General features: G+C 36.2%; 4 protein-coding genes across 4 annotated transcripts; 2 read left to right on the forward strand and 2 right to left on the reverse strand.

The window, feature by feature from the left end:
* The first annotated feature begins 2,923 nt into the window (after positions 1 to 2,923).
* LOC116300706 (acyl-coenzyme A thioesterase MBLAC2) lies at positions 2,924 to 5,911 on the forward strand. The gene is made up of 3 exons (XM_089035312.1): positions 2,924 to 4,866; positions 4,973 to 5,225; positions 5,499 to 5,911. Exon 1 carries the CDS (start codon positions 3,133 to 3,135, stop codon positions 3,991 to 3,993), a length of 861 nt encoding a protein of 286 aa, XP_088891438.1. The 5' UTR covers positions 2,924 to 3,132; the 3' UTR covers positions 3,994 to 4,866; positions 4,973 to 5,225; positions 5,499 to 5,911.
* On the reverse strand, positions 5,412 to 7,582 carry LOC148908387 (uncharacterized). Its single transcript, XM_089035311.1, has 2 exons — positions 7,051 to 7,582; positions 5,412 to 6,964 (listed from the first exon to the last, which is right to left on the reverse strand). Exons 1-2 carry the CDS (start codon positions 7,402 to 7,404, stop codon positions 6,449 to 6,451), a joined length of 870 nt encoding a protein of 289 aa, XP_088891437.1. The 5' UTR covers positions 7,405 to 7,582; the 3' UTR covers positions 5,412 to 6,448.
* Positions 7,583 to 10,292: 2,710 nt separating this feature from the next.
* Positions 10,293 to 15,188, forward strand: LOC116300701 (small ribosomal subunit protein uS13). Its single transcript, XM_031709616.2, has 4 exons — positions 10,293 to 10,331; positions 11,235 to 11,423; positions 14,397 to 14,488; positions 15,069 to 15,188. The coding sequence occupies exons 1-4, from the start codon at positions 10,308 to 10,310 to the stop codon at positions 15,148 to 15,150; spliced, it is 387 nt and encodes a 128-aa protein (XP_031565476.2). The 5' UTR covers positions 10,293 to 10,307; the 3' UTR covers positions 15,151 to 15,188.
* A 3,677-nt stretch (positions 15,189 to 18,865) lies between these two features.
* LOC116300700 (uncharacterized) lies at positions 18,866 to 23,304 on the reverse strand. The gene is made up of 2 exons (XM_031709615.2): positions 23,198 to 23,304; positions 18,866 to 21,846 (listed from the first exon to the last, which is right to left on the reverse strand). The coding sequence occupies exon 2, from the start codon at positions 21,804 to 21,806 to the stop codon at positions 20,271 to 20,273; it is 1,536 nt and encodes a 511-aa protein (XP_031565475.1). The 5' UTR covers positions 21,807 to 21,846; positions 23,198 to 23,304; the 3' UTR covers positions 18,866 to 20,270.
* Positions 23,305 to 25,312: the final 2,008 nt, after the last annotated feature.

Raw genomic sequence — 25,312 nt, forward strand, 5'->3', positions numbered from 1 at the left:
CATCAAAACCGAGATCTTTCAACTTAGTAAGAAATTTTGACAACTTTTTTTCAAATACATGTACACCTAAAGCACTAAAAGATAAATTGATAAACCTGAACTTTCTTGAATTTTTTTACACTGTATAATGTGATGATGATAATGATGATGTTGATGATGTTGATGATAATGATAATGATGTTGATGTTAATGATGATGATGATGATAATGATGATGTTGATGACGATGATGATGATGTTGATGATAATGATGATGATGTTGATGGTAATGATGATGATAATGATGATGATAATGATGATAATGATGACAAATTATGGTGATTAGGTGGATACTCCAAAGACCTCGAGACTGACACTGTCCGGACGTTGGTTGTAGCAAGGAGCAAAGACGTGTGTCTCAAGATGCAAAAGGCAGTTCTGTCAAACAGCTGCACATGCATCACGCGTCACTTTAAGATCATGACGTGAGAACTTTGCGTTTACCCGTCAGAGACACTGAAAAAGCTATTTTCTAGTCACTATTTTATTAATTGACTTTTTTAGACAATAATTATAAAAACAATCAAATGCGCATCGCAATTATCTGTCGTTACAATAAATAAGCCTTTTTGGATTTTTCAAGTCAAAGTTATCAAAGCCTTCATTTCCTGATACAATGAAGTTTGAAGATCTAAACTCTCCTAGCGCTTAGGATAAGGGTGATGCTTTCAAACTTTACTTTGTATCAGTGTTCTGTCCATCAGACTTTACGTTTTCAGCTTCCCCCACAAGACCTCTACTTATTTCTCAGTGGAATCTGTAAGGCCCTGGCTAAACGAGGAAACATATTTTCTTAAATGTTTCCAAAGGTGGCAAAACTGTCAGGGAACATCGGGAAACATGTTTACTCGATATCGGTTAGCGCAAGATAGAGCTAGCGTTGCTAAGTAACGAACTTTTAGAATGTTGACTTTCGTGGCTAAACGAGGAAACATTGGGAAACATTGTTTTCATGCGTCTTGGAAACATGTAATGTTTCTGCCGCACAGCAGAAACATTTTAGCGTCTTGGAAGCAAAATTTGTTGCACGTAGCAATGTTTCGCATGTGGCTAAACTTGGAATCATCGGGGAACATGCGCGCGGGAAACTTGTTTCCTCTTTTGGCCAGGACCTAACTCTATCTGTTTCAGAAGTTCAGACCGGCTTTACTATCCAAACTCCCCCTCGCGTCATGAAGCACTAATTAGAAGTTCTCGCCCCTTCGTTAACTTATCTATCCAACAGGGTAAGTACTATCGGAATTGAAACTCGCAAATGTCGATCCTTTACCCAAGAAGGGTGACCCCACGAGGTCACAAATCACAGACCTGTTTCCTTACTTTCCTCTTGTTTCCGACTGTTCTCTTATTGATCATAGATGACGCCTTATAATGTTCAAAACTAGGTCACCAGTAGTTTAGGGACCGATCATTATTTAACGAGGGGGGGGGGGCGACTATTTTTTGGGGGGGGGGGGGGAGGGCCATTATTTTTAAGGTGTCGTTTAGGGGACGGCTACAATTTTTCGAAATTAGTTCTGGGAGCCATTATTTTTTGAGCCCGAGGTTATTAAGATATTGTCGTGCATTAAAAACAGCATTTCTCGAGATTTTGAAAGTAGAATATCGCAACAAATTTTGCACCTTTCCAACATTCCATTTATATATATTTGCAATTGCCAGTCAACTGATCTTGTATATGCAGAACAGTGTAATGCGAAATAAATCAACATACACTAGCTGTGCAAAAGACCAGTTGCACAAGCCACTGCTATCAGACCCACCGTTCAAGGGGTTTGCATCGATCCATGCCAGTAACCTATATTAACCTGACCGATGGCGTTGTCATCCATAAGTGGTCACAATCTTTTTTTAAATTATAAGAAATAATTAAATGAGCTTTCCAAAGTGCGAATCTCTGCGGCGTTTTTACGACTTTAATATTAGGCTGCGTTCATAATGTATGGCAGGGGGGAGGGGGGCAGGTAAAATCTTTAAATGACAAAAAAATTCTTAAGATCACCCCTTGAAGTCCCCCCCAAAAAAATCTCCCCTAAATTTCACCTGCCCCCCCCCCCCCCCCCCGCCATACATTATGAACGCAGCCTTAGCTGAGATCGAATCAAAAATATGGGGGGGAAATGTTGTCAATCACAGTGCCTATACCACATAACTTAATATTTTCAGTATTGATTTTACATAATAGTGAATATAGTGAATAGTTGAATGGTTAAGAAATTTTCATATGATTTGAGTGATGCATCTTGAAGATATAAAGGTTTATATTTCCCAATATGTTAATGATCTAGTGTGATGTCATTATAGGCATGATTAAGGCCTCGTCCACACTATTGCCGGATAAATTTGAATCCGCAACTTTCACACCGAAATCGAAAAAGAGTTTTCCGTCCATACATGAAAACGGATAAAATGTTTCGCGTCCACACTAGTCCCATAAGAGGCGGCAAAAACGCTTCATTGATCATCGCAAAAGAATTGAGAGCGCGGTGAATTTTTAGCCTTCCCGCCATGTTCCCATGACAATCATGACGTCATCGTATTCGAAACATTTCAGATACGAAATGTTCTCCGTCCACACTAATGATACGGTTAGCCGGCGTTTTCAAATTGTTCCACTTTGGAGACCGTATTCCAAAAAATTCGTTTTCGGTGAAGAATTGTTCCGGATTCGCCAGGACTAGTGTGGACGGTAGGCCTAACCAAATAAATAAAAATTCGGATTCAAATTTATCCGGCATAGTGTTAGTTTCCTTCGCATCCGTTTTCAGTGTCGGTCGTCACGCAACGCTCCCTCCCCCTGTGGGGAGGGAGCGTTGCGTGACGACCGACACTAAAAACGGATGCGAGGGGGACTAGCATAGTGTGGACGGGGCCTAAATAAACAACAACCCCCCACAGATCACATACTTGATTGCATCGATCAGAGTCAACTGAATGTGAACGAAGACGAAAATACGTATACCTAGCCTTCGTTCATAAAGCTCAGGCTACGAAAACCCAGAAACGAAAACAACAAAATAGTTCAAGTTGTTGCGCTGTTATTCCCCGTAAATCTTTCAAATTTTAACTACCTGTCTTCAAAGATAACAGAAAAATGGAGGATGACGACTTTAGCTTAACACAATTAGAGAACGACATCTTTTTGTGCAAAGAAAAACACTACGCTTTGGAGTGGAATGTAGCAAATCTTTGGGTTGTTAAGGGTTCTAAGATGGATCTGGTTATCGATACAGGAATAGGGCTGTGGGATTTACCTCAGTTTCTTAAAAGGAAAGGTGTGATTGGAGACAAGCCGTATCAAGCAGTTGCTACTCATGTTCACTTTGATCACTCAGGCGGTCTATATCAGTTTCCAGAGTTTGCAATCCATCGAGCTGAAGCACCGGCCATCCAAAATGGCGATCAATACGAAGCTGCAAGCTTCATGAAGAAATCTCATGTGGCGAAACCACCAAGCAAAGACTGGTCTGCCAAGAACTACCGTGTAAAAGCAGCTCAACCGACGAGGCTGCTTGACGACGGAGACATTTTTGACCTAGGTAACCGAAAACTTCGAGTTCTTCATCTTCCAGGTCACTCGAGAGGAAGCATAGCCCTGCATGAGGACCAAACCCGAAGTCTATTCACTGGAGATATCATATACGATGGTCCTTTGATGGACTTTGCACCATTCAGTAATGTGTCGCACAATATCAGGTCCATTGAAGCGATTCTCGCACTTGCTCCAACTGTGGACCGTGTCTATCCAGGTCACCGTGGATATTTTGATGGAGATACTTTGAAGCAACTGGCATCCGATTATCTTGCTAGCGCATCAGGATGCTTGCATGGCGTTGGTGCTGGTTGTCTAAAGGCGGCAACTACAGTCTTGATTAAGGGCAGAAACACCAATGATGTGCCGGCCAAGTGTTGCTACTACTCATGCTGTTGCTGTCTTGTCGAGTCTTTATTGTGACTTAGAGCTAGTCAAGCCAAAAAAAGTATTTTTCTTCCAACGATAGAGCGTCTCAGGTTTGGGACAATAAAATCTCCAATAAAACAAACGCATCCCCAAAACCATTATCCATTAATGATGTCATTAAATGGAACACTGACAACATCATGTTTTATTAAAAATCATGGTTCTCCCCTTCAGTTTTCTGTTGCTGGTAAAACCATGAATGCATCTGACAAAGTCTGTGATCTAGGAGTAATCTTAGACAAACATATGAGCATGTCATCTCATATTAAAGTGTATATCAGGTCTAGAATTTTTTTACGGTTTTGGCATCTCTAGATGATATAAGTAAATATTCCAAAAAAAAATTTTTCGATTTCGAATTTTTTTCACCTCGAAATCAGCCTTCAAAGTTAGATTTCTGGCGACGCCCAGTCGTGTTGGCCGTGTTTTAGGAGACTGGTAACTAGTGACGTAAATTCGAGAACCGAGAAAAGCGATTGTCAAGGATACGAGTAGACAAAGTATTGTAAACATTGACCCGTTAGTGACTTTCATTCCTTCAAAAAACATAAATTTCAATATATAATTTCACAAGATGGCTACGAACTATTACGGGAGTGATTGCAGCTCTGAAAGCGAGATTTCAAGTATATATTCAGAGGAAGAGGATGGAGAAATAGAGGACGAATGCCATCAACATGCTGAAACACACGAGTCAGATGATAGCTACCCCAGGTCTGAATCTCACGAATTGGTAGGACCATATTCTTCAGAACCACTTGCTGATGCGGACTGGCTCAGTGAATATAACGAAGAAATTTCAAAGATCGAGAAGAGAAATGAAAAGCTTCAAGAAAGATTTGATGGCGTCACGCCGAATAGCGCTTGGTACGTAACTATCAAGATCTAGCTACAAGCTCACTCTTTTTGCAAAATATTTAGTTTCGTTTTGATTTTTTTACTAACTCGCAAATCTAAACGTTTCCTCTTTTAGGTGTAGATGCGGTCATTGCAAGAAAGACTTACTTCAAAAACCTCAAGAGTGTAATTGCTGTCACGAAATAGAGGGTTGTCTCGAGTCACTGAAGTCTTCCGAAGTGCTCGAAGAATTGGAAGTACCTCCCATTTGTGACCTTACATCCAGGGTTTGAGCCTGTTTGTTTAAATCGCTGGTCCCTACGTTCATCATGTGCCAAATACCGCACTATCGACGGATATAAGTATAGACAAACTGGCAGTGAAGAAGAGTGAGTAAATCCTTTTTTTTTCTTCTAAGCTTAGTTTTAATTACATGGGCCCAGAACAAGTAAGATAACTATGACTAATGTTTTCTTCCTTATTTTCTTATATCTTTTACTGTTCACGTGCTTTACAAGTCATACCATGCCGTTTTAAAGTATTACTTATTTCCATGATAATGATGTAAATAGCAATTGTAACTGACAGTTGTTTATTTCAAGAATATATTCTTGTTTGTTTGATAAGTTTATATACTAACAAATTATCATTTCATATTTTAGGCTTCTCCGTGCAACAGCTTACAGGGAATTCACCCAATTGGTTCATGGTTATCAAGGAGGAGGATCCAAGAGAATCCCACTGCCTGCTTGTGCATACCACTCGATAAGAAAACAGTTTCCTAGCACCGATTTTTGTGGATATGAAGATAACGAGTGATACATATTATATTATAAACAGAACATTGCATTAGAGTGATTTTACTTGAAGCATGAAAAAAATTGCACTACATAGTAGTAGATATTCACTGTTTTCTTTTGTTTTACTTCGACTCTCCTCACTAATTATACAACTTTGTATCATGGGTCTAATAGAAATGACTCAAATTGCCGTAATCAAATTGCCTTTATGAGGGTTGTTTTGTATTTGTCACTTTGTATTGCACTTACAACTATAATAAAAAATTATAAAATAATTAATTGTAAAAAGTATTACAAAATGATACATTTCTACATATTAATATAAGAGTGAAGTCACTAAACCAGTGAAATGGATAGTAGACTAATACACCTTAGCACTGAGACTCTAATGCCATTGTTTTCTTTTGTGTCTATTTGACTATTACACCTTAACAAGTAATTTCTATTTCACGGGTTTAGTAACTTCACTCTAAAAGCAAGAGAGTATTAACTGCTTTTCTGGTTTTTAGGGCAGTCTTTCACATTCTTGTGTCCTTTCATGGGATTCTTGCAATGAGTGCAATGAGGGATTGATTTCTCTATCCTGCCTTCTCCAATCTTCTTTGTTTTCTTCATTTCGGCAGCTTTGGCTTCTTGTTCAAGTACCTGTGATACTGATAAAAGTAATGCACAAATTAGCATGAAGTGAATAGTTGATGACAAAATTGTTAGTTTATATTATACTTCTATTATGTTATGACTGTTAGATTATTCAACATATTAGAAATAAACCTTCATGACTTAGACACAACAGTCTAATTATGAAGAAAGATCTATAGTGAAAGCACTGAATAAGGACTTTTATCTGTGTAGGGGTGATAGTCAACGTCATCAGGGATACTCTCAGGCTCTTCCTCTGTAATGTCATAGTCAACTGTGTCCTCATCATCTTCCTCCACTTCCATATTTACATACTCATCGTCTTGTTCCAAATTCTCTCCGATCCTTTCTCCAAGACCTTCTTCATGGTCGTTCAGCTGTGTTAAATTACACTGAATACCACAGGACGATTTTGGAGTGGGTTCCTTTGCCAGAGAATCGATCTTGTTTTTTAAATCGATGCATTTATTATGTAGCAATCGTTTTTCTTCTTTGAGCTTTTTGCAAGCCAAGCAATCTGGAGTCTGGGTGCTGAAATCCCGCGCTGAAGAACAATCCTCGGCACTGATTACTGTATCAGGCTCCTCTGCATTGTCTACAGGTAACCTGTCTTCATTCTCAAGCTCTCTAACAGGTCCCATGGCTTCTCTGGACTCACCAGTACTAGCAGCGATCATGTCTCTAAGAATCTATATAGTAAACAAACGATAGTGCTACAGTTGGGGCATATAGTCCAATATGTGTGACATTTTTTTATTATCAATCGACGACTTACCTTTCGGCGATTTCTTTGAGAATTGTTGGCTTCAGCTGAACTAGTCGATGGAACTGGGTAAAGTTTTGGGTATGACACAATTCCGGTCTCATCCCTTACTAAGTGTGCCAGCTTTCTGTCGTCTTCTCCGAAAGAGTAACGCTGACTGTAGTCCTCTGGAGAAAAGTGCTCCGAGCATATTGCCGAAGTCGCCGTAGGCGTCCATTTTGCTCGTCTTTTCAACACAAAATCGACCCATCTTTTCCTTCTAGCCTTTGCTATTGGTCGGTCATCATTGAAATAAGGGATCGTATGAAGTTTTATGCCTTTCTTCGTTATATTTGAACACCCTCCAACCACGCACCTACTAGGCATATTTACAATACTTCGAAAGGCCGATCTAAACTGTGTCACCGAATTTACGTCACAGAAAAACTAGTGCCAGTCCATTAGCGTCTCCCAAAACACGGCCAACACGACTGGGCGTCGCCAGAAATCTAACTTTGAAGGCTGATTTCGAGGTGAAAAAAATTCGAAATCGAAAATTTTTTTTTGGAATACTTATCTATATCATCTAGAGATGACAAAACCGTAAAAAAATTCTAGACCTGATATACACTTTAATGAAACCTGCAAGACAGTAACACTGACTTTAAAATCCACTGGATAGATAAGAAAGTATGTTTAGGATCAAGTTAAGATTCTACTACTCATGTATAAAGCTGTAAATGGTTTGGCACCTAACTACCTCTCTAAACTTATAGATGTCCGCATAGACTGCAAGCTAAGTCCCTCTATTTCACTTGGTCACTGTCCATCTGCCTGTCCATGTCGATTGGTAAAAAAGTCCCTGGGGGAGGGGGCTCAACACGGACAGACAGACAGACAGTGGCCAAGGGAAATAGAGGGACTTATTAGCTCTCAGTCTAATGTCCACAGACCTACACGATCTCTTAGATCTTCTATAACAAATTACTCCTTAACCTTCTCAAGACCAATACGCAGCTGCTGAACTCTGGAACTCTATACCTGATAACATTAGAACTTCTCCATCAGTTGAAACATTTAAAACTAAACTCAAAACATTTTTCTTTGATTAAGCATATAGTTCATGATAACACCATGTATTTTAATTATTATTATTATATATATATATATATATATTGATGTTCTATACATATTTTACTCTATTTTACAAATTGTAAACACATCGAGATTTTGAGATGTGTATTATTATTATTATTATTATTATTATTATTATTATTATCATCATTATCATATGTAATAGGACTCCATGCTGTCCAATTAAGAAATAATTGGACGAGGAAAATTCTGAGGACTGACAAAATTGGATGAGGCCGTAGGACGAGTCCAATTTGGCAGTCAGAGGAATTTTTCGAGTCTAATTATTCCTTGATTGGGGAGCATGAAATCCCATTACCTTTTAATTATATAGCTGCCTAATTAATCCCATATCAACAAGACCTGTCCAATTAAGAAAATAATTGGACAGTTACCTATATGGGATTAATGAGAAGCTGTATACAGTATTTATTATTATTATTATTATTATTATTATCCAAATGAAGGGAGTCTTACTGGCTGCCTTTCAATGCCACTAAAATCAGTTGACCATCAGTTGACTAAAAACACTTTTCTTTGATTTAGCATATAATTCATGGTAACATAATAATTTTAAATATTATTATTATTATATATATATTTTTTGATGTTCTATACATATTTTACTCTATTTTGCAAATTGTAACGCATTGAGATTTTGAGATGCGTGTCGAAAAATGAATATCATTATTATTATTATTATCCCGAATGAAGGCAGTCTTACTAGCTGCCTTTCTACGGTACTAAAAAAATAAAACCCTGAATTATTTTACTTCATTTCCTTGTCGGCTATTTTGTGCCTGCCCTTGATTAGAAAATTGTCAGCTTTTTTGGTTTGGTTTGGTTTGGTCTTTTTGGGGGAGAGGGGGAAAAGATCAGTTAATATTGAGAGAGAGAGTAATATTCATTTGGTATTCAGGGGCGGGTCCAGGGGTGGTAAAAGGGGTAACTAGTTACCCCCCTTTTGCTCAAATTTCTCAGCGAATTGTTAGTAACAGTCACCCCCTTTTCTTCCAATTCCTGGCAAAACCTTTGTAATATACACCCCCTTCTATAATATCTGGATTTGCCCCTGGTATCTTATACACAAGCAGTACATTGAAAAGTTTGACTATAACAAAATAATATTATAAATGGTTATAATTGTGGTTATACCTGATATGTCTTATTTTGTATTCTTTCTTTTCTAAGGTGTGTTGTTTCGTAAATATATTAAGCAATTATTCTTTGTGCTTTTCATTAATCCCTAGGCTTTTATTCATTCAACCACAGGGAGCTCAATTTAGATTAAAGTGAATGGTGAAAATCAAATCGGAAAAATTAAATAATTAATATTTTTAAAAATTCGAGATCAAGATAATGTCCTCTGTAATGCGAAAGAGCAAAAAAATCAATAAAAAAATGCACTAGAACATTTTTTTCGCACACGCGCTTTGTTTTTCTATACTGAATTTCACTAGGACTTCCCTATAGTATCTGATGTTGATCTTATGTATAATAAGTAAGATCAACATCAGATACCATAGGAAAATCATATAGGAAAACAAAGGCGCATGCGGAAAAAGGTGTTCTAGTGCATTTTTTATTGATTTTTTTGCTCTTTTGCATTACGGAAGACGTTATCTTGATCTCGAACTTTAATCTAAACTGGGCACCCTGTGGTCTCACGCTGCTTATAAAATCGCGGGCTCAGAAGAGCGATCGCCGTTTGCCCCATCATTCCTTGCGCACGTTCTCTTTCGGCCGCCATCATGGTGAGTGTAAGGATTTATAAGATTGACTTTAAAAATCCTTTTCCATCGGCCTCAATATTCGTACTTTGATACTATTTTGATTCCAAAAATTAAGTTTAGTTATTATTTAATCATGTTAACTAATAATTTGGGTTCATCGTTAAAGGAAACGATACTTTTGACATCAAGATTTGAGATCAACTTTGCTATCAATGGAATAAAATTACAATCAATAGCATTTTAATCTTGTTGTGTTGTGCTTTGTCGTGACTTGTTTGAGCTATCATAGATTTACGTTATGGTTTATTATAAAACTAAACTTGTGGTGTATTTCTGTTCTTTCAAAGGCACTCGTTATTCCAGAAAAGTTTCAGCATATTCTTCGTGTGCTCAACACTAACATTGATGGAAAGCAAAAAAATTATGTTTGCCATGACGGCAATCAAGGTAAGACGGTCACTTTATTATCACTGCCGTAAAAACTTCATTTCTATTGTCTATGTTGTCCATCACCAAAATGATGGCTACTCAAGATTACAGGCAGATGCAGATTTTATCTTCTCGTGTTGAGAATATCTTACTCATTCGTTGTGCTCACTTGTAAGATATGACCTCAACACTTAAAGATAAAACTGTATCTCCATGCAGCTATGTAATATATCAATGATATAATCTATTTGAACAATTGTATATTTATGTATGATTTTCACTCAAACACTCTGCCATCAGCTTTTCATGACTTCTTCATACCTATAAGTAAAATACATGCCTACAGAACACGATTAGCTTCAAAAGACTCTTTCTATATTTATATGGCAAATTTAATATATGTTACGTCGGTGCCATTACTTGGAACAAGATCGAAGATGAATTAAAGAGAACTAAGCGTTTAGGTTTTAAAAAACTAATAATAGATCAAATTTTAAAAACTTATGAGTTACTCTGATGCACTTTACTCTTTGCCCATGGTTTCTATTCTAATATCCTTTATGTATTGAATGTATAAATTGTTTAAGCTTATTTTGGTCTATGAGGAGTTATTGGTATCATTATTTTACAGAGCTACGCCATCTTGCTTTCTAGAATAAAATAACGAATGATCATCAGGCAATGTCTAGCCAAAATTGGAACTTGTTCTGGTCAAATGTTTGCCTTCAAGTCCATCTCTCCAAGTCATTTTGACTAGTATTTTTCAACCAGATGATAGAGCTAAAATTTATTGGGCCCTTCTCAGCATGAATGGCAGCTCTCCAGTCTTACTTTTAAGCCCTAATGACTTATTCTATATCAAGAACTAGACTTATTATTACGTCTTGACTTATGTAACTGATGTTTTCTTTAATATTCAAGGGTGTTGGTCGGCGATATGCCAATCTTGTTTGCAAGAAGGCAGATATAGATATGAACAAACGTGCTGGTGAGCTGACTGAGGATGAGGTGGAGAGAGTTGTCACCATTATGCAAAATCCTCGTCAGTACAAGATTCCTGATTGGTTCCTCAACAGAAGAAAGGATCACAAGGATGGAAAGTTCTCTCAGGTAAGAGGTGAAAGCTTGTTAGTAATAAAGTGTAATGTCATCTTATAATACCCTTCACAAAATTACAAGATTCTGATTGGACAAGAGAAATACAATTAAACGCCAAATTGTACTATGTAGAGTCCCAATAGACCTTATTGGTAGTGTGACAATGTTTTCCCAATTCAGCGTGACAAACCTCTAGGGGATTCATTTTCCTTAGTTTTCACTCTTTGAAAAATTCATGAGTATCCCAAAGGATACGAAAGGAATAACCATGATATCCCGACGAGTTTCAAAACAATAGCTCTTCATTCCCCCAGAGGTTTGTCACTCTGAATTTGGAAAACATTGTCACACCACGAATAAGGTCTAAAGTTGATCAATTTTGTTGAGTGTAATCTCGTACAATATAGAATCTAAAGATCCTTGTGATGTTTTGAAAGTTCTGTAATAGGACTTGGCAAAAGGCTCGTCCAATTTTGTAAACTTTCAAAATATCACTTGTACCTATAAATACCAAATTGTACTGAGATTGTGCAATATCCTATACAAATTCCAGATTTTGCAATTCAGTTTTGAAATGTTCATATTTGAAAACATTGCCTACATATCTGTAACCAAACTCAGGGGATACTAGTTGCACTTTCCAGAGATTGGGTTGCCTGTGCTTTTCTTATGCTTCTTGATATCCCAAGGATTTAAAGTAGTTCACTAGTTCGCTTGATTTATTTGCTCAATCTAACTTGTAACATGATTGTCCTTATCTTTTCCTTTCAATTTCCACTTCATTTAGTCTTTCGAGATTTTGTTGAGTTTTTTAGGATAACCTGAAATGACTTGCTTTTTTGAACGAAAGCCAATTGAAGATTTTGCAAAGACATTTGCTTTGCTTGTAGTTTCCCTGTAATGAATCAGGCTTTTTTAATGTTCCTGAAAAGTGCCTTTTGCCATGGATATTTCAACCTATGAGTCTTCAAAAGGAACTAAAAGAAAAGCATTATTAAATCAAGTAATGTAAGCAGTAAAACTCAGCTGACAAATTTAACTAAACTTGTTTACCATACGATTGTATGAAGTTATTTCAAAAATGAACTTTTAACTTATTGAAAGTCTAGTATAGACGTAGCTCAGTTGGTAAGAGTGTTGGTCTGTTGTGGCGGAGGCCTTTGTAATAATATCAACAACATTCCAATCCCTAATATAAATATGGTTTCGAGCCTTGTATCTTACATTTAAGGCAGAGATTTTATACCACACCGATCAAAGTCATCGAATAACTGAATCTGGAATTCCAAACTCCAATCCCAGTTGCGCTCCAGATTTTGGCATACATAATTAGATTGTTGCGACATTAGCCTCAATAAATGTGTACATTCACACAGACATTTTATAGCCTTTAAAATCAAAATGCTTCATTTAAGACACAAATACAGGCTAATCTTTGCTCAGGATTTCTCTCAGAATTGCTTGATTCTTCATAGTTCCCTTGGTTAATCTATGGTTTGAAATTAATAGACATTTTCTAAAAGAAAAAAATTTCATTTACCAGTGAGCTAGAAGTTGAAATACAATTGATCTCAAGCAGAGGTTAAAAATTCGCGCATTTTAGGAATTTATTTTCATCATTTCATTAGTCTTAATAACAAAATCAAAACTCAAATAAACTTATATGTACCTGGTATTCATTTGTAGTAGCTTTCAGAGCAAAAATACCTTTTAAAAATAGCAGATATAGAATTATAGATAAGTTATAGTGCTGGAGAACGAGGTTATTCCGGGCAAAAGACCCTTGGAAATAAATTCGGAAAAATTAATTTCCGACCTCGGTCATATTCTCATCTTTAAAAAATAGCATCAAGTGATCAGAATCTGGTCAGCTTGCAAAATAACTTAAAAGTCAAAGCCATTGATCAGGGGCGTAGTTCTTTATAACACAACTAGTTTATCTCTTAGAGCTAATCTTTGATTACAGAAAATACTGCTTTGAAATTCTGAATAAAAGCATGAATAGTTACCAAAATAATCTATTGCCCTTGAAGTTTGAAGATTCCTAGAAATCCTGGCCTAGAAGTCTTTAACATCTTGCTTCAAAATCCTTGTTTATGATTCCCATTTTAAATTAATATTCTAGTTCGGCTGTCCTGAATTACAGCAGTCAATGACATAAATCTAATAATATAGACATAAGTATAGACATAAAATAGACATAAATTTCTGTCACATGATCTGCTAGCTCCGCCTTTTCATAATCACTTGACAACATAGTGAAAAGTGATTTTTTAAAAAATCCAGAACTTGTTTTTCAGAAGACTTAGCAAATAGAAGTCTGTCAAAATTGTCTTTTGTAATTGAAGTAACTCCAGACAATTACTTCATCACAGAATTTGCTTCCAAACTCAGCAAAATAACAAAGAACTAAACGAAGTAGGCGTTAAAAGGAAACTTAAAAGATGACTAATCATCTTACCAGCTAAATTGAGTATTTAAAATATGAAATTGAGCGAAATACTTTGAATCCTTCGAATGTCAACAAGCATGAGGACACAGGGAGCCCAATCTCTGAAAAGTGCAACTATTATCCACCAGTTCACCAAAAAGTGGTTTGATTGCTCAATTGCTCAGAAATTCCCTTCTATTTCGTATTTGCACATGCATGTCCTATTGTCACCAAAAAAGATAACTTTGGGACATCATCACTTTGGTATTCTAATACTGTCAAAGATTTGTCGTTAACTCATGAGACTACTTATACCTGTGGCAATAGACCCCCCTCCTCTGGTTGATTTTTGCGTTGATCTAAATGCATAAAGTGATGTACATAATTGATAGACGGTGGTGCAACTCTCAATTTTAAGATGGCTTATCAGTCAACCTGTTTTGATAAGTTGGGCCGTCAGGTTGAAGCTGGAATGCTTTGTTTTTGTTCTTAATTGTGATTGGCTTAAATTGATTTTTTTAGAAGTATCCACATTGTTTTTTATCTTTTCTTAGTTACTGTCAAACTCCCTTGATAATAAGCTTCGTGAAGATCTTGAGAGACTAAAGAAGATCAGAGCTCATCGTGGCTTGAGACATTACTGGGGGTAAGCAAACTTAGAAACTGTTGCTTGTGTCGTGCAGTCTTTCTATGAATTAGCCTTTACATACCACCATATCTTGGATTACAAAAAAAATAAATTCAAACTTTTGTTTTATTTTGCTTTCATTCAAAAATTTGTTTTATTACTGGTAATTCATTTTGAAAATAACTAGCAAATCCCACAATATGATTGGCTCCCTGCAGTGCTCATTTCAAAACAAAATCATCACTCATGACTTCAGACCAAGTTACACTCCATCAGTTCAATTACCATTATTTCTTGCACTGTTTAGGGTATATATAAAATGGTACATGTTTTATCAATCCTAAACACGTAATAATTTTTTTAAGCATCAAGGCGTGGACTTCCTCATTCACTATACGATGTGCAAAATGTTTGAATGAATATGATAACAAGCTCTAACAAGTCAAGGCTTTGAACTTGAAATGTTTTATGCTTGACTACTCAACAGAATATCAAAAGTTGGTTATTCAGACTGTTAATTTATGAAAATAATCATATTCCCAAACATTATTAGTGGAGACAATTGGAATAACACAGATTTTGTTGTCATTGTTTATAGTCTAAGAGTGCGTGGTCAACATACCAAGACAACAGGCCGTAAAGGACGCACTGTAGGTGTGGCCAAGAAGAAGGGAGGCTAAAATTAATTGTTCTAATAATAAAGCCAAGCATATCTGAATCATGTGTTGTTTCTTGTATACCTTGGGGGACCATTACTATTCATTGCCACAACCTTTATAAAACTAGCACATTTGATTTATCAGGAAAAATAGTTTTTTTATCAAATTTGTCACATTGATATTGTAAAGTTTTGACAAGATTGTCCTAAAGCTAATGACTGAGTTTTTGAAACTAAGTATTTTTTGTGGAATATTTACAAAGAAATGTGTCCAGCCTGATAACAAGCATGCAAAAATGTTTAGCTTCAAAAAAATCAGTTCATCAGTTCAGGGAAATCTTTTTGAAACCTTGTTGTTTTGCTACATGTATTATCAATGTAAAAAGTTTGATAGCTAGCAAACTGCTTTTCCTTATGTATCAAATATTTTGTCACGTTAATGTGATAAAATAGAGATTACTTCATGGAAAGTGTGAGATTACTTCATGGAAATGGAATCATAAAATGAACTAGTGTCTCTCTGAGTAAGTGAGGTTTATGATACTAAACGACAAGTGGTTAAAGCAATTTCCATGGTGTTTTCTGTTTAAAACAGTATTTCAAGTGTGTCGTAGTAGATAATTTTATCACAGTAGGTACGAAAGATAGTAGACTGACGTTTCGGACGTTAGTCCTTCGTTGGAGTCAGTCATTCATATGGCCAATCAATCATTGACTCCAACGAATGACTAACGTCTGAAACATCAGTGTACTATCTTTCGTACCTACTGTGATAAAATTATCTACTACGACACATATTTTGATTCAACTAAAAAACACTGACACAGTCCAAACTAGTTCCATAACTAGTCCTCATCAAGAACAGCATTTCAGTTTAGAAATTAGAACTAAAAACCATTCAAAGGTAATTTTTATTTCATGGGTTAAATCCCTTCACTCTAACAAAAAAACTTATCTGAATAATGTTGCAACATTCAAATAATTTGAATGAAATTATTATGAAATTATGAGCTTTTCAACTTCTAGGCTTTATCTGGCACAGAATTAGGTTTAGTCTACACAGGAAAGGATTGAGAAAGTACCCGGAAGTTTTCTTCAGTAAACTCACCTTCAAAGAACAACAGCCTTGTTATTAATTTCCTTTTAGTATTTTAGGAACTTTTCCTTTGCTTTGCTAGTTGTATTTCATCTTTGCTTTTGTCATTTAAAATAAGTTTCATTTGTTTTAAACTCGAACTATACGTTAGCTGAAAGTCTTTCACAAAACAACAAAATGCTGCTGGCTTCTGATTGGGCATATCGTTATTCTGACGTGGAGAAAAGCTGTATGTGTATCATTTTTTGTTTTTTACATGTGAAAAAGTGATACGCACATTTGTGATTATACTCGGGAACAGTGAACAAACAAAAATATATTAAAAACAGAATTTTAGTGAGTAGCTCCTGGTATGTATATAATAAGCAATTATTGGATGAGGTTGAGCATAATATCGTAAATTATCAAGACCGAGGCTGTGTTATCTGCTGAAGCCGAAGGCTGAAAAAAAATTATGAACTCTAATTGTAGAGACAAGAATTATGAACGCCATGATGTCATGTGAAAAATGCAAAATTCTTAATTCAGAAATGTTTCCAGAATTCTTCATAAAATATATGAAAATTAAGGATTCCTTAAATAACTGTTTTAGTACATAATTCCGGAAATAAATACAAATAATGAATAAAAACAAAGCTACCACAGCGTGACCTTGAATGAACTTGACATGATAAATGTATTATCTGTAGGTTTTCCTGTTGAATTGACATGATATCAGGGATTGGCTGAGGGCTCTCGACCAATCAGAATTGAGATACTTAGTAAAATGTGTTTATGTTTCAATTTCTATTTAGAAAAAGTGATTTCTTTTGTATAATTTTCATGTGAGCCTCACATCCACATTTTACATCTAACATTTTTTATTTCACGGGTTAGGGCAAACTTCAAACTTTCCATGCACTGAACTTAATTACATCTAAGCATGCTGCCTCATTATCACCTGATATCCATTGTTTTTAATGAGTTCGGTGCACGGAAAGTTCGACGTTTGCCCTAGGCCTTAGATGCCTTCCCTCTATTCAAAGTCATTTTAATATGCTAGGAATTTGTATATATGTAAATGAAGTGGCCCCTCTGTTCCACTTTGTACAAATTGATGTAAAGAGTACAGTCGGAGCAGAAAGCATAACTTAATGCTACATATCCCACTCTGGTTTACCTTGGCCTTGTTCCTGGTGAGAGAAGAAATACCCCCTTACCCTCATTCATATCAATATATAGTGCAGAATGCTATACTATTACTACTAGAAACTGTTTCATAGTCCAAGGAAAATCTGTGTTAATCTGACTGTCATACAGATACTTTGTTTCACAGGTTAATAAATGCACTTGTAATATTTACAAAATGACTTGCTCAATGCTGATCTTGTCATAGATATTGGTAGATACTTACTTGTCAATAGTTTTTAAGCTACTTATTACCATAGCAACAATATCAATTTATGTCAAAGTCTAGTCTGACAATGTGTGGTTCCAGAAAATATCCATGCACCACCATGGAGGAAATCAGATATTCCCAGGGGTTGGGGGTGGGGGTCAGACAATAGAGAGTTTTAGATTGACTTTTCTCCCTGCAAACGGCGAAGGGACCACGTTTTCATAGTTTTCCTGTATTTTACTTTTTACCTTTTACAAACCTTCTCACCAAGCGCAAATACCCTTTTGTTTTTATACTACTTGGACTTTTTTGCGATTCTTTTTCAGTAATTCAAAAGAATTTTTTACTGGTCAACTGACGTTTCACGTTTGCCGTGAACATAAATCTAAAACTCTCTAATATACAAAATTATATGGTTTGTATTGCCCTATAACACTATGACATCACATCAAAACAATCTATTGTTTTAACGGCTAAGGATCATGGTCGCCATGGGGGCAAAATAGCAGCAAAACGAATTAAATCACAATAAAAAATGGTTAATTAGACAGGGAAAGGTGATGGCAGATAAATGTTGTACTAAATATCCCAAACGAAAGAAAATTTTGCCTAAATTCCTATCATTCTTGCCCATGTAAACAAGCTGTGACGTCATAACGTTATAGGTCAATTAAAGAATATGGAAATTCCAGAGGGGTTGGGGAACCTTTTTTCAAATTTCCTCTATAACTACATGGTGGGTATGGAAAGTTTTTCAACATCAAGTACTGCAATTTTTCGTGTAGATCAAGCTGGAAGAAAATGTATTGGATTTACTGGGACAATAGCTGCTAAAGGTTGGCCTGGTTGAGCACCCAGTTGGCTCAGTTGCAGGAGGTTGTGGTTTTAAGCCTAGCTTGGTGGCTGGACAGACACTCGGGGGGGGGGGGGGGGGGTTCTAAAATAACTGAGGAGAAAGTGCTGCCTTCGTAATCACATCTGTGAACGGTTAGACTTTTAAGTTGCTCAGATGACCAGGGAGGGAAAAACAACCACTGAGGATGTAAAGCAGGGCTGTCAACTCTCCAGGATAAACCGGGAGTCTCCAGATTTTGGACCGTATCTCCCGGTCTCCAGATTAGAGTTTCAAATCTCCCTGATAATCGCCGAAGCTGACCAAAAGCTGTTGTGGTGTCCCTGCCCTCATGGGAAAAAGCTATTAAATTAAAAGTAAGACCTTGATAATTGTGACATTAAAGTCACAATACCATCACAAGAAATTCGTTTACATATAGTACATTTTATTTAGTTCAAGTGAGGCATCAAGCAGCTTTACAAATTGTACTAAGCCACCAAACAAATCGTTCAACCTCAAACAAGAAAATAGTAAACAAGATAAGAACTATAAAGAAACCCAAATCTAGATATGAATACAAAATTATAGATAATTCTTGTTTCCTGCAAATCTATATAGCACAGTTTAGTAACCCATGAAACAAAAGGAAGACATTCTACTTTGACAACAACTGCTTAAAGTGTATATCAAGGATTTTTCTTTTCTTTCAAAATCATTTATATGTGAATAGTGTAGTAGTATGGCTGCAGTATTTTTGTATGTAACATTTTCATTTAGGAGATATAAACATTTGAAAAATCAATATGCAAATGAGATGACGTAAAATCATTTGCAAATCGTCCTTATAACTGAAATATATGGCTTTGTACCCTTTTAGGTTATTTCACTTCAGCACCGTTGCCGTAAATTAGACTGCAAAATTTAACCCATTCTTGAATTTACGTCATCTCATTTGCATATTGATATTTCAAATGTTCATATCTCTGTAAAGAGAGGTCCACATACAAAAATACTTCAACCATGCTACTACACTGTTCACATATAAGTGATTTTGAAAATAAAATTTTTTCATTGATATACACTTTAATGAAATAAAAAGTCTCATGGCCCTGAATCTACTGCTTTGTCCTTTATGAGATATTTTCTGCCTGTATATAGTTCTTGGTAGTTTTGTGGTGAATAAGAACTAACCATCTTGATTTTATTTCATAGGCTTGTGGACTGACTTCTTGAAGCTCACATAATCCTTACTTTATTGTTAATATTTAAATTTACCCTCCCACAAGCCATTAATATCTTTCTTAAAACAAAACACAAATATATTCTGATAAATTAAGCAATATATATATTATTTTAGCTAAAAATGTCTCTAAAAATGTGCACATAATGCCACATACAACTACAACCTAATGCACAGATTTTTTTCAAAATGCAAAGTTACCACTGACACACTTGCACACATTACTATGAACACATGTATACCCAGGTGGGGACTCCCTTGAAAAGTGGGTAGGGGGGCTCGATGGATGGTTTTGAAAATGACCCTAAAAGGTATGACCACATTTAAAATGACAAATTTTCCAACCATTATATTCTTGTATGATGTTTGATATTTTTCAAAATGAACAAATCTGACCCTAAAAGGTACGGAGTCAGCCAGAAGTCCACCGGAGACCCTAAAAGGTATGCGAGGTCTCACTTTCGAACCTAAAAGGTTTGTTGAGCCCCCCTACCCACTTTTAAAGAGAGTCCCCCCCACCCCGGCCATGTATACAACTAAATAATACCTCTATTTCCTGAATAATATCAATATATCCCAAAAGTTAGGATTTACTATGACTGTTCATTGCTGGTATCTACTAAATGGTTGTTATTTCCAGTGTCTTCATTTGATACTACTGAAGAGGAGCTTACTCTGCGCTCCTTTTGTCGTCTGTTACAAAACCATACCCTCACAACCTCCTTTTCAAGTTCAAGGCTTTCAGCAAGTGAAATTATATCACTTGACGAGGGCCGAGGATGTTGATCAAAGTGATTCTCCAACACACTTTTGACAGTTTTTTCAATAATGGTCCTTCGTTTACGTTTTTTGTAAGAACCATTTTGATTTGGTATAGATCCAATACTACTTGAATCTACAGGTTTGTCATTGTCCTTACATTCAATTTTCCTAAGCCATTTTTCAAGTAAAGGTTTTAGCTTTAACATATTCTTCATGCTTAGTTGTAAAGCTTCAAATCTACATATTGTAGTCTGACTGAGGTTATTATTTGAGATATCTCCCAGTGCAATACCAACATCTGCCTGTGTAAAGCCCAATGCAACTCGACGCTGACGAAATTGTCGGGCAAAATCTGATAGCTCATCAGGTGTTGTTTTACCTATCGGTAGGTCCATTTCCTCACCAGCAAAACTAGAGCTGACCAGTGCTGCATTAATCATATTTTCTTGTCCACCTGCTGGGTTGTTTGGTGTTGTTTCTTGCATGTTACCATGGTTACTCTGAACAAAAATATTCACAACTCCAGAGGGTTCTTGACTTGAAGCTGTTGCTTGCGAAAAGCTTTGTGTTTTGATAGTTAGGGAATCTGTAGTAGACATTCCATGCCAGTTAGAAACATCAACTACCTGCGTAGGCCTGGCAGTCGCTGGAATAATTCTTGTAGCACCAGGTTTGGAAGATGTAATCAGCTGGGTTCCCTGTGGTAGGACTGTCTTGTAAGCTTGCAAAGACCCAGGGTTTCCAACAACAACTAGAGGTCCAGGGTATGGTATAACACCTGGTATAATACCTTGTGAGCCATCAACAGGTATGTATGTAGTGATACCTTGCTGGGTCTGAACATATGGCAATGAAATGTGCTGTTGTTGAACCAATTGCTGTTGAACTGTTTGCTGTAGTAACTGAATCTTTGAAACCTCTGGATATTGGTTGGCATCTCTGTTATCTTGGGAGGTCTCTTTTTCCTCTTGTACACCTACAGCATTTTGGATAGGGGTTTTCAAATCATGTGGGGTTATTGCAGTTTGAAGATAGTCACTGACTGTCATTTTGCTTGTTTGGTGTTCTTGTTGTTGTTCTTTGACAGCTCTGTTTTCACCAGCAGCCTGGATTGATGTGGTATCTATAGTACCTACATTTCCATTGGTACTTACAACTACACATGTTGCTTGTGAAGCTTGCTGACTATCTACCAGTAAGCAACTATCATCCACAGAAGGTGCTTCTTTAAACGACTCAATAACTAGTTTATTTTCTAGGACATTTTCATTTTTGTCAGTAGAGTTTGGTAGAACACTGTTATTTTTGCCTTCTGGTTTATCTAGAGAATCATTGTTATCTTCAACCATTTGTTTATTGCCTTCCATTTTTGTCCTAACCTCTTTCGTTAAAAATCAGAATCCAAGCCTGTGCAAGAACATCAATCAATAACAACACTATTAGAGTTTTCATCGATTCAAAGTGAGGCCTTACGCTACTGTAAAATAATAGATTTAGTAGCTGAGGGTGCCATAGACCGGCGAAAGACAAGATTATCCATTATATTACAGTAGCATAAGTCCTCACTTGAAATTAATTTAAAAACTCACACATGCTACACCATTAAATGATTACAACACTATAAGACCCAAAATGTATACAAAGATCACTGTTTATAGCAACCAAGTCGTGACATTTTTATTAAAAATAAAGTTAATCCTTCCCTTATTCGTCTCGCATCGTTAATTAGAAACAAACTTGTGCACACCATTTTTATCTTTTTGTTTGACATAAAAGATGGACACAAGCCTCAAATTTGTGTTGACTTGGATTGTATTGGTATAGTATTTCGATAACAATTAATCAAAAACAACCTTACCACGATCTATAATAAAAATTATTTAAGAGAGTTACTATAAAATAAAAGATAAATTGAGTCGTTATCAAAAAAAATTCCAGCAAAAATCGAGCACTGAGCAAATTTTTGTCATAATTTTAGTATAATACTTGGCAATTAAATTTTAAAATATGGCAACATTCTTATTAAATTTATGAATTACAAACTCTAATCTTTCGCCTAGAATATCAAATCCAATTTACAATACTACATTCTGGTAATGGTTTTTTAAAATGAATCTTTACTTGAAGAAGCTCTTTTATTTAGTTTATGAATTGTATTTTCATAAATTATAGAAAATATTGAAGTCTAAATAGCGAACGAAGCGAAATGTTTTGAACATTATTAAAGTCGTCTCGATGGTTCGACGCTTCGCTGGTCAATTATTTCCTTGGTTCAAACAAAAATCATTCTCGTGTTGTATAAGATGTGTTTGAGAAAACAGAAGGTTTCATTCAATGAGGTATTCTTCGCTTGAAAACATAAATATACAATGGAAATATTTGCAATTCAAATTCAGTTTTGATCGAGTTTAGTTGATGCAGCCTTCAACTCGACTGAAAGTACAGAAAAGGTACGGCAGCTGAGATTCAATACACGTGTGATTCAAAACCTAAACTTCCTCGAAATTAAATCATCTTTACATTGCTTTTGAGTCAAGAATTCAATATCTTCGATCAAAGGCTTTTATTTTGTGGTATGGATGGGAAACCCTAACAATAAAAGGGTCATGTTAGCGCGTAAACTCGGCGCTCACAAAGTACATTATGACAATAATTAATTTCTCTGATTTCAAATACAGATTTGAAAAACGATCTAAAACGCCCAGAAATTTCGTTTTTTTTACTAAAACGAAGCCATAAAATCCAAAATTGTACTCACCACTCATTCACAGACGCAGTTCCACTTTTACATTGGGTTGAATTGAAGCGAAAACCAGACTAAAATTGGATAAAGAAAACTGAAAGTAAACATGGAGAAAGTGTGTGCGCAGAGAGAATTGCGCGGGAACCCTTTCACGTGACTTGGGCTTCTTTTTATGGCATTGTTGATATAATAGTCTACAATACACCCTATCTTATTACGAGTTTTTTAACAATGCTTTCCTTTCTACTGTGTCCCTTTTTCACGACATACTAACGAATCTCACACCAAGGAACATAGCAAGATTTGATTTTATTAGGTAAAAGTTCGGCCTTAGCTGGAGATTGCTTTTTGATTTAGACAATCCAAAGCTGGCAACCAGAGTTATCTTGAACTGTCGTTGTCTAGTCGTCAGTTTTAAGTAGGTCTCAAATTAACGCTATTTTTTTAACACAATATTTTTTCTTTTGCGTCTCGTAAGACAAAATGGACTCTGGAAAGGAAAGCCGAGCATTTTACATGTACAGAGTGCGTTATACTGAGATCTGAAGAAAAATGCATAGCAAGCCACCTAAGAACTAAAAAGTATATTAGGGAGAAGTGAAGAGTAGATCAGGGGAAAAGAAAAACAGTTGATGAGAGGATAGAGAGAAGTGGAATGAAATAAAGTAGTGTTGGTTGTTGTTGCTTTTTAGACTTTGGTTTTCAAACTGGCCAGCTTTTATTTCAGCTTTGATCAATAATAAAACAAACTGCGGAAGGGACGGAGTCAAAGGCTCATGTAATGTGGCCTGAGAAAACTCTGGTTTCTAATGAAAACAATACCGGGGCCGACTATGGACCTTATGCAAAAAGTGACCCCTATAATTTGTATAACTCAAATCTGAGAAAGCTGATTAAAAATGGCGGGAACTAAGCTTCGCACGAAAAAGACTCAAAAGATAAAACAAACAAAACTACAAAAGGAATTTTCTCAGGACACCTACTTGGCGCGAATATACTTCGTACATTTCCATATAGAGAATGCCGACGTAGTAAAAAATTTCAGATGAATTCTAGAGCTGAAAAAGTACAAGTCGTAAGAGTTCAATCATGCTTTTTGCTAGAGATTTATATTCGCGTGCACGTTTAACAGTCATTCATACTAATCATTCGCTAGCCTGCGTTCTGCCGAACTAAATAACTGTTAAGAAAAGTCCGCAGACTGCACGCAGGCTAATTATTCGCCAAAGGCGAAGTGAATATCAGGGAGACAAAGGTTTTTTTTCAAACTTTATTCATCTTTATTTATCAAGCGGCACACATCGACAAACGCACGACGGGTCCTGAAGGGGGGTAACCAATCTTATTTTCCAGGCCATTTTTTTCCAAATCCCACTTTTTATGTCCACATTCCATTCCCAATAGCAGAATTCAGAAAAAATCCCAGGGTCATACATACCTACCCTATTCTCTTCGCATCCGCATCATTATGACTTCTGGACCCAACAAAACTCCCCATGCATTGAATTCCTAGAGGAATCGTTCGGGAGAACAAAACAACAGTCCGTCTTTTCTTATGCAAAAAAAAAAAAAAAAAAAAAAAAAAAAAAAATCCATTGTTTTGTCCCCCAGAACAATTCATCTTAGGGACTCAGTGTAAGGGGTTTATAACCCAATGATTCAGGAAGATTTTTGAAGATGTTCTGAAGACGCGATAGCATTCTTTTGGACTGTACTAAAAAACGGCGGTGCAAGTAGGGAAGCTATAGGACTTATTTATAATAGGTAAAATCTTATATTCCTGCCTGCAGGAAGTATGTCATCTGACTTGTAAAGGTTCTTATTCGTTTATAAAGCCTTGTTGGACGGATCGTACGCAGTGTTGTTTCAAGAGGGCTGTCTGCCTCTTCTTCTGAATCTTCAGAGTCACTATATCACTGCCAGTGCTAAAGCAGTCTACCTGTTCGTTTTTAGGTGTCACTGCCATCCTCATTTGAATTAGGGGGCTCATCATCTTTGCTTACAACATTTTCTATGCCTTTCATTGAATAGAAATTAAGTTGAGAGGCAAAGAGCCTGCCATATCTATGGTGCTATTTTGTCCTTACCATGCATTTTAGCCCACACCTTAATTTCAGACCATCATGTATC

Source organism: Actinia tenebrosa, unplaced genomic scaffold (assembly GCF_029948245.1).
Source record: "Actinia tenebrosa isolate PJP-AT-01 unplaced genomic scaffold, QUT_ActTen_1.0 PGA_scaffold3__52_contigs__length_22856419, whole genome shotgun sequence".
NCBI lineage: Eukaryota > Metazoa > Cnidaria > Anthozoa > Actiniaria > Actiniidae > Actinia > Actinia tenebrosa.

Excerpts from the sequence above, each read along its gene's own strand:
- LOC116300706 (XM_089035312.1), top strand. The coding sequence starts at position 3,133 with ATGGAGGATGACGACTTTAGCTTAACACAATTAGAGAACGACATCTTT.
- LOC148908387 (XM_089035311.1), bottom strand. The coding sequence starts at position 7,404 with ATGCCTAGTAGGTGCGTGGTTGGAGGGTGTTCAAATATAACGAAGAAA. Across the intron at positions 6,965-7,050 it reads CTCAAAGAAATCGCCGAAAG|ATTCTTAGAGACATGATCGC; the intron begins GTAAGTCGTCGA and ends TTTACTATATAG.
- LOC116300701 (XM_031709616.2), top strand. The coding sequence starts at position 10,308 with ATGTTTGCCATGACGGCAATCAAG. Across the intron at positions 10,332-11,234 it reads TTGCCATGACGGCAATCAAG|GGTGTTGGTCGGCGATATGC; the intron begins GTAAGACGGTCA and ends TTAATATTCAAG. Across the intron at positions 11,424-14,396 it reads AGGATGGAAAGTTCTCTCAG|TTACTGTCAAACTCCCTTGA; the intron begins GTAAGAGGTGAA and ends ATCTTTTCTTAG.
- LOC116300700 (XM_031709615.2), bottom strand. The coding sequence starts at position 21,806 with ATGGAAGGCAATAAACAAATGGTTGAAGATAACAATGATTCTCTAGAT.